At 38.1% G+C, this 8,829-nt stretch overlaps 1 protein-coding gene across 1 annotated transcript; it reads left to right on the forward strand.

Annotated features, from left to right (window-relative positions):
• Nucleotides 1-6,208: 6,208 nt before the first annotated feature.
• LOC104850976 (olfactory receptor 6N2) lies at nucleotides 6,209-7,153 on the forward strand. The gene has a single exon (XM_010608091.1). The coding sequence runs from the start codon at nucleotides 6,209-6,211 to the stop codon at nucleotides 7,151-7,153; it is 945 nt and encodes a 314-aa protein (XP_010606393.1).
• The last annotated feature ends 1,676 nt before the right edge of the window (nucleotides 7,154-8,829 follow it).

An 8,829-nucleotide genomic window follows, 5' to 3' on the forward strand; every position in this document is an offset into this window, starting at 1 on the left:
TTTTTATGGCCGAGTGGTACTCCATCTTATAAAAAACAAACACATTTTCCTTATACAGTCTCCACTTGATGGGCAATTGGGCTGTTTCCATATTTTTGCTATTCCAAATTGTGTCCCTATGAACATGGATGTACATATATTGTTGTGGTATGATAATTTTAATTTTTTCAGATTGATACCCAGCAGAGAAATAGCTGGGTGAAATGGGCCTTCCAATCCTAGATCTTTGAGGTATCTCCATACTGATTTCCACAGTGGTTGTACCAGTCTACACTCCCACCAACCATGGAGAAGTGTTACTTTCTCCCCACAACCCCACCAGCATTTGTTATAGGTAGATTTCATGATAGTAGCCATTCTTTCTGGAGTGAGTAGAATCTCAGTGTTGTTTTCATCTGCCTCTCTGGAATGACCAGGAATGTTGAACATTTTTTGATATGCTTATGTGCTATTTCTACTTCTTTGTCTGAGAAGTGTCTGTTCATTTCAGGGGCCCATATTTGGATTGGATCCTTAAATTTGAGAGGTCTGATCTTTTTGAGTTTATATATTCTAGATAGTCGACCTTTATCTAAAGAACAGCTTGTAAAATTTTTTTCCCACATTGTGGGTTGTCTCTTTAAGGTGTTAGTTGTTTCTCATGCTGTGCAGAAGCTTTTTAATAAGGGTGATCCCACTTGTTGATTCTTTGTACTAATTCTCCTTCAACCGAGGTTTTGTTCATGAAAGCTTTTCCTATTAAAATATCTTCAAGACTTCTACCTAACTTCTCTTCTAGACAGTTTAGTGTTTCTGTTTCAATATTTATGTCTTTAATCCATATTGATTTTAGTTTAGTGCATGAAGAGAGGTATAGGTATACTTTTAGTCTTTGGCAAGTTTTTAGGTCTTCGTTCAACTTGGGCAATTCATATATGTATCTAAACATCTCTATTTCCTCTGTGTTTCCCTTCTTATTGGTGTATAGGTTCTCGAGGTTGTATAGGTATTGATGATCCTTGGGATTTGTGCTGGATCTATTATAATTTCATGATTTTCATTCCTAAATCGTGGATTTGGGTATTTTATTTATTTTTATTGATAAAGTTGTCTAACAGTTTGTGAATTTTGTTTATTCTTTCAAAGAACAACCTCTTTTCTTCATTGATTTTTGTATCATTCTCTAGGTCTCCATTACATTGATTTGGGCTCTGATCTTTATAATTTTCTCCCTTGTATGAGACTTGGGTTTGTCCTGCGCTTCTATTTCTAGAAGCTTAAGGTTCAGCATTAGGTTGTTTATTTGAGATCACTCTATTTTCCTAAAATGATTGTTTTGGACCCTTTAGCTTTCAGTCTATGAGTTTCATTTTTGAATTCATTGTGCTTGTTGTATGCAGCATATTGTTGGATCCTGTTTCTTGACCCATCCTGCCATTCTTTCTTTGGATTGGTGAAATGAGACCATTTACAATGATACTCATAACTGATATGTATTGACTTACCCTTAGGTCTTTTTCTTTGTGTTGGATTCCCCCGCTTAGCATTTAATTATTTGTCTTGCCCGATGGATTCATTCGGCTGGATTTCCTGGGGTTAAGGTCCTCATTGTCTTTTCCTGGGGTATTGTTTAGCATTTTTTGGAGTGCTGGTTTGGTATTCATGAAGTTCCTCAGGTGCTCTTTGTCATGAAAGTAACTTATTTCTTCACTGAGTTTGAAAGATACTTAGGCAGGGTACATCCATTTGCGTTGGCGGCTGTTTTCCTTTAGGGCTTGAAGTATATCACTCCAGGCTCTTCTTGCCTTGAGAGTTTGTGTTGAGAAGTCTGCTGTGATTCTGACGGGCTTTCCTTCCTATGCGATTTGTTTCTTTTGTCTAACTGCTTGTAGAATTTTATTCTTCTTTTGGGTTTCTGGAATCCTAACTATTATATGCTTATGTTTAGTTTTTTTGTTTTGTTTTGTTTTGTTTTGTGCTGGGGATTGAATCTGGGACCTTGCACTTGCAAAGCAGGTGGCAGAGCCACTGAGCTAAATCCCCAGCCCCATAGGTGTAGATTTTTAAATCATGGCTACTTGGAGTTCTATATGACTCACATCCATATGTCAAGTTCTTTCTCCCTGTTTGGAATTTTTTTTGCCATTACTTCTGTGAAGATTTTTTAAAAAATATAACTTGCACTCTTTCCTTTTTCTTCATTAAATTCAATCAATCTTATGCTATTCTTCTTTACATCATCTAGCATCTACTGAATTTATTTCTCATGATCCTTTACTATATTTTTAAAAGTTTTCTTTTTCTGGTCAATAATTGCAATCCATTGTTCTATATCTGAAATTCTGACTTTACATTTGCTCATTCTGTTGCGCAACCTTTCAATAGAGTTTTTAATGTCCTGGTTATCCGTTTGCATTTGTTTCTTGAATTCCACTTGATTCCGATGCTGGGATTCCATCATGTTCCTCAGCTCCACTAGTTTTTATCGATTTCTGTTCTAGAGTTTTTAATCATGTCTTGCACTATGAACACAATCTCTGTTGTTGTCTTATAAATTATTTCTGTTTTCATTTTTCCAAATCCTCTTTCTTTGCTAGTTCAGGGCATCCAGATCATTGAGTGTCAGGCTGTTCACTCATTGCCCTATGTGGTTGCCTTAGGTGATTTGGCAGTGTGATTTTGAGACTTGTTTATGGATCTTCTCATTTGAACAGATGCAGCCTGCTGCACTTTTTTTGAGGTGACTTTTTGCTCACCCCATCGCCTTCAATTCTCAGCAAGCCACCAGGAGGCTTTTTCTCTACTGCTCACCACTGCACCATTTCCTGGGCTCCAATGTGGCCTTCTGGATCCCTGCACAGCCCCGTTGTCCAGGGTGGGTTCCTGCTGGAGTCTGTGCACACTTGGGATGATATCTGGCTGTGACTCTGTTTGGGCCTGCCCCTGCACATAGCTGTAGTCTGGTAGGGCCTTTGGCTGGAGGCTGAACAACACAGTCGCTACGGTCTGCATGCACTTCCCAATAGTATCAGGGCATTTCTCTGTCTGTTGTTTCTGTGCCTGTGAAGCTCTCTTCCTGGTGGTCTATGACTTGGGTTTCTGGGCCCAAGTAGCCAAGGTGGGGTGGGACCCGGGCTGAACACATCTGCAGGCACACAACTCTGGACAAATCCAGCCATAACAGAAAAGCTTACAAGAGTAAAATCTTAAAGTTAATTATAATTTTACAACTGTAAAAGTTTTTCATCTATTTATTCCAAGTTTTTAAACAGCACTTGCTCTTTTCTCAAATACTAGCACTGATACAGTAAATTTTTGAATAAGTTACATCCTACTTTTTGTTTTCTAAAATTTTTAACATAGGTAATTGTAGATGCAATCATTCTTCTCAAGTAATTATTTACTTGAGGCTATTAGAATTTGTTTTTTTTTTTCTTACTTTATTTCTGAAACACAGTAAATGCTAAATAAATATTCTCCACAGAGCCAATGACATAATTATTTCCAGTGATAGGCAGTGACTATTCTAGGACCTTACTTGGAAGCCTAAATTCTTTACAAATCATTCTGCTTCAACTGATTCTACATGATATCCATGATTTCTGTGGTCAAGAATTTATGTCACACAAATAGTCTGATGATTGATATAGTGCTGGGCATTCTAAAGAACACAGTTCATATGATGCCACTCAGACACACAGAGAATGATATTGAGATATACAAATGATGTGGACAGTCTTTTGATATCTGGCTCACAAAATAGGAATGTAAAAGTACAAACATGGTGTGACTATTTGTAGGAATAAAAGCAGAGTTAGTTCAGGCCCTCTGAGTACAGCCCAAGCATCTATTTAGAGTTTAGTCAGATCACTAATCTATCCATATACTAAAGTAAGGATGAAGAAAAGGAAGATCATGGTGTTTGGGAATGTGAGAGTTTCAGTAATGGACAGAAGGGTAATACAAATGTGGGTACCAGAGATTAGCCAGGTTTCCAGAGGAAGTGGGGTATTGGCTGAATGTTGGATAAGCCTGAAGGAGAATCAGATTTTCCAAATACTCCAGAGACTTCCCAATATGAAGCTATATTAGCTCTTTCAGAAACAAATATTGTGTTTTCTTCTAGCTCAAAAATCTCCACCTATCAGTCAAAGCTTTTGCAATTTAATCTCAGGGTAGTCAATGTATACTTTCTCTCAAAAATGATCTGCTTGTGAAGGTTTTATGGCTACTGCCTGCTTTAAATTTAATTTAGGAACTTCCTTGTCCCCGCTTCTGTCTCTGAAAGTAAGGGTACACAGGAATCTATGAATACATTTCTTCCAGTAGATGAATGGTTTTATGATATGGTTTCTCTGGATTCCACATCTATCCAAGTCTACACTGAGAGACAGCATTGAGCTCAAAGCCTTACATAAGGACTTTCAGTGCATTATTGAGGGTCTGGATATAAACAAACATGATCATGTAAAAGTTACTTTCATGAGGATTCATACATCATTGCAGTAATGCTGAAGGTAACATCACCCATGGTTAATAATCTTTATGATGAAAATTTAAAACATTTTTCCAAGAACCATATTTATATATTTAAAAGCAATGACAGGAACAAGGAATAAATGACAAAGAATGACATGGAGACAGGGTGGTTGTGGGCAGATGAAAGTGGAGGTGACCAGCAGAAAAGAAATAGTAGTACCTTTGTGGAATGTGGTCATGGGGCAATGAGGTTAATAGTGATGGAAGAGAAATCTCTTTGCAAAGAGTGTTTTTTAAATGATGAAGTTCACTTCTTGGGTGCCTAAGTATTTGTTCATGCATGCACAAAGATATACAGTGTGGACTGTCCTTTAATGGACAGTTCTATAATAACTAAATAATTCCCCATGGCTTAGATGAAGCAATATTCCTGGGATTAGATTTACAACCCCAAAATGAGGTTCCCAGTAACAAGAAAGTTATTTGCATAATAAAGCTTTTCTGGTTTACTTCTCTGTGCTCAACTTCCTGCCCTAGAGAGATTCATACTGAGAATTGCTTTTTATGACACAGGGAACATGGAGCCCTGGGAGATGTACATTTCCTGGAACATGAAACATAATGAGGGTAGCGTCTTGGGGGCAGAAAAAAGGCCGTGCAAAATACAACATGTTTTACTCTCATCAGTCAAGTAAGTGGCAGGGGTGGTGCAGAAGAGATGAGAGTACCTGGAGAATAGAAATAAGGGTGGCTTCTGCTTTTTCTAAGTGTAGTTTATTGGGCTGTGGAAACAAAAATCTAGAAACACGAATGTAGATTAGCCATCTCTGGAGTCATCTGACAAATGTCTTTTTGTTACTTTAGAATTTCACTGGGAGTCTTACAAGGGACTTTGCAAAAATCAACTTAAAGTTTTTCAATTTATGAAAGAAGAAGTTGAGGTAAAGAGTAGAGAAATAGTCAGACCCAATGTATATTTTATGTTATTGATAAAATATTGTACAAGGCCAGTTTTCAAATAATGTTTTCAATATACTATAGCCCTTCTTGATCTACAAAACATGAACTTTGTTGATTCTCTCCTCTCCCAAATGGCTTTAAAATTTTCCATGATATCTCCAATCAAGATATTTCTGCTCAGTGTCACTTACTTATTGATTATTCAATCCAGTTCACAGTTCCAAGTATTGATAATTCCTAGCACAATATCCACATTTCTTTTGTCTCGAACTTTTCTTTGTTCAGCCTTCAGTGAGAACGTTGATGATTTCCAAGAATGCTCTCTGAAGCAACCTTAGCAGTTAATATAGACAGCATATATCTTCTTTTCCCACAATGTAGTACGGCCAGCTGTTGAATTAAAGTATATGGTAAAGGGGAATATCTGAAATTACAATGAAATATTTCACTTGAGAATATAGTAGAATGAACATAGTGATTTTTGACATTTTTTTGCCCTGGCAGAAAGTGTGAGAGAAAATTCTGGGGCCCATGACTCTGTGGCTAAACAGTAAGACAAGTGCAGGTCTGTAAGGTAGGAGCCTGGACCTCCCTCCAACTCTGTCAGTATTAGAGCACTATCCAGCAAACTAATTTTGTCTTGTAGTATGTAGGTCTTCTTTTGAAATGTGAAAAAGCTCAACTGGATAATCTCTGAATTATCTTTCCAGTTCCTTTAGTCCTGAAGAAATTGTGGAAGAGAAGATGTCCTGAAGAAACTTCTGCCCTTACCCGCTGCTTCTGAGGAACCATGGACCCCTTCAACCACACATGGACCCAGACTTTCATCCTGGCTGGTTTCAATATCTCTGGGAGGCTAAGACATTTGGCTTTCTTGGGAACTCTGTGCATCTATCTTCTCACCCTTGCAGGGAACTTGTTCATCATTGTCCTGGTTAAGACAGATTCTGGGCTCTCCACACCCATGTACTTCTTCATCAGTGTGCTGTCCTTCCTGGAGCTCTGGTACGTCAGCAGCACGGTGCCCACCCTGCTGCACACTTTGCTCCATGGGAGTTCACCCATCCCCTCAGCCCTGTGCTTCACACAGCTGTATTTCTTCCATTCCTTGGGCATAACAGAGTGCTTCCTTTTGTGTGTCATGGCACTGGACCGCTACCTCGCCATCTGTCTTCCACTCCACTACCATGCACTCATGAGCACACAGGTACAGAGATGGTTAGCTGGGGCCACAGGGATGACTGGCTTCTCAGCTGCACTTGTGTCAGTCAGCCTCACTGCCACTCTGCCCTACTGCTTGAGAGAGATAGCCCATTACTTCTGTGACCTGGACCCCCTAATGCATCTGTCTTGTGTGGACACAGGCTGGCGTGCTCAGGTCTTTATTGTGATGGTTGGCATCTTGAACACATGCCCTCTTGTTGTCATTTTAGGATTCTATGCAGGCATCGTGAAAGCTGTGCTGAAACTGCCTTCAGATTCCAGTCGGGCCAAGGCCTTCTCTACCTGTTCCTCTCATATAATCGTTGTAACCCTGTTCTTTGGTTCTGCCTGGATTGTGTATGTGGGGCCACCTGTGGTGCGTGCTGAGGGCAGAGACAAACTGATGTCTTTGATGTACTCTTTTCTTACCCCTTTTCTCAATCCTATCATTTATACCCTTCGTAACAAGGAAGTGAAGGAGGCTGTTAAAAGGATTGCTGAAAGGATGAAGAACTTGTTAAAGAAATCCTGAGGCTGGATACAGACCATGGTCCATACTGTAGGCACATGTAGAATTCACTTGTTAGTCAAGAAAACCAACTAATTAATTTATCAATATCTCATCATATGTGAAATTTAGTGTAATATATGTAGATTCTTGAATTAGCAAAATTTGAGGAATGTAGTGGAAAAAGAAACCTACTAGTATGGTAAAAGGGACATGTAAGTTAAGAAATAGCAACAGACAAATATAATGACGTGGTAATTTTCAAGTAGACTTCAAATTAATGGTGAGTGGATTTTGTTGTGAGAATTTGAAGAAATAAGGGTGGCTGTGGTTTTCTTAAGACAGGTTTCTTGGAGGAAGGTGCAGAAGATATTGTGAAATAACTGAAGAAAACATCAAGGACACTTTGGGTACACATTCAAGTGAACACTCATAATTTGTGCAAAGATTATGAATCAGAGTGTGAATGTGAGTGTCCTTGAGATCTGTAGGCTCAATGAAGAATTTTTGCTCTAATCAGGAAGAGCGGGAGGCTGGAAACAAAGCAATTCAATGAACTGGTGATCAAGAGTTATAGAAACAATGCTGCACTTTGAATTTGAAATAATCAATTATTCTGTTATCAGTGGTGGAGTCCCTGGTGTGTAAAATCATCTTTAATAACCAAGAGAAGATGCAAAGAGTAGGTACACTGTCTGTTTTCAATTAGTTTAAAGATCTTTTTGGTGGAAGGGGGAGGATTTGAGTTCTCTTTGTCTCATATGCTTCCTGACCCTCTTCTACATCAAACAACAAACACCTGAAATATTGCCATCTAGTGCCAAGAACAAGAGTTTTTATTGTGGTTCTATGTATATCTGCAGTAACTGGAGGTGAAGGAAATTGGGAAGAATACAAGGGTTGAAAGAAAAGGAGCAGAAAAACAAAAGTAAGTCTTACAAAAGCTGTGACATTGTCCTATAAAACCTGAAACTTCACCTGAGTCTAATAACCCCAGTGCCCATCTCTCCAGCACTTTTCTGAAGGGTGTCTTCAAACTACAGGGAAGGAAGTGCAAGATCTTCCTCAGGGAATTTTCTGTCTCAGTTTAACATTGTCACAGACAATTCAAAAAGAATCTCTATTTTTGAGGTAGAGACCTTTTAAACAGCATTTTAAAATGTTTAAAGTGATAGGGTACCTGAATTTTGTGTTTCTTTTTTGAATAGCTACTTTGAAACATGGTTATATGTTAAATATGTGATATGCTGCAGTGATTTGTATACAGAGGGCACTAACTTCATCATTTGATAACTCAATTAATGAGTTCATTGGAAAGGTGGCTATCTGTTTATTTTAACTAATGTGGAGAAAAAAGTGTGCTCTAGTGTAGTCTGAACAGAGTGATATACAGTAATGTTTCCTTCCATCTTCTTCAATATTCTTGAATAAGTTAAAGAATGTTTCAGAATCTGAAAGAAGCTGTTTAATATGGATAGGTTCTTCAATTTGAGGTTTTTATATTGCAATGTACCCTCCAATGAATTTTTCTGGATTATCATGAAAAGATCTAGAGTATATTATCTGCTTAAATTTTGGTGACTCCTAAGTAAAAACAAAACAAAACAAAAATACAAAACAACTAATTTTAATATCATTAAACCATAAACTGAATCTTGTGGGTGAAGAGACATTAGTAAGAGTTGAGAATGTACATATTC

Source organism: Fukomys damarensis, unplaced genomic scaffold (genome assembly GCF_012274545.1).
Source record: "Fukomys damarensis isolate Sample0158 unplaced genomic scaffold, DMR_v1.0_HiC HiC_scaffold_19, whole genome shotgun sequence".
Taxonomy (NCBI): Eukaryota; Metazoa; Chordata; class Mammalia; order Rodentia; family Bathyergidae; genus Fukomys; species Fukomys damarensis.

Bases quoted from the DNA above. Each gene is read 5' to 3' on its own strand.
- LOC104850976 (XM_010608091.1), top strand. From the start codon at position 6,209: ATGGACCCCTTCAACCACACATGGACCCAGACTTTCATCCTGGCTGGT.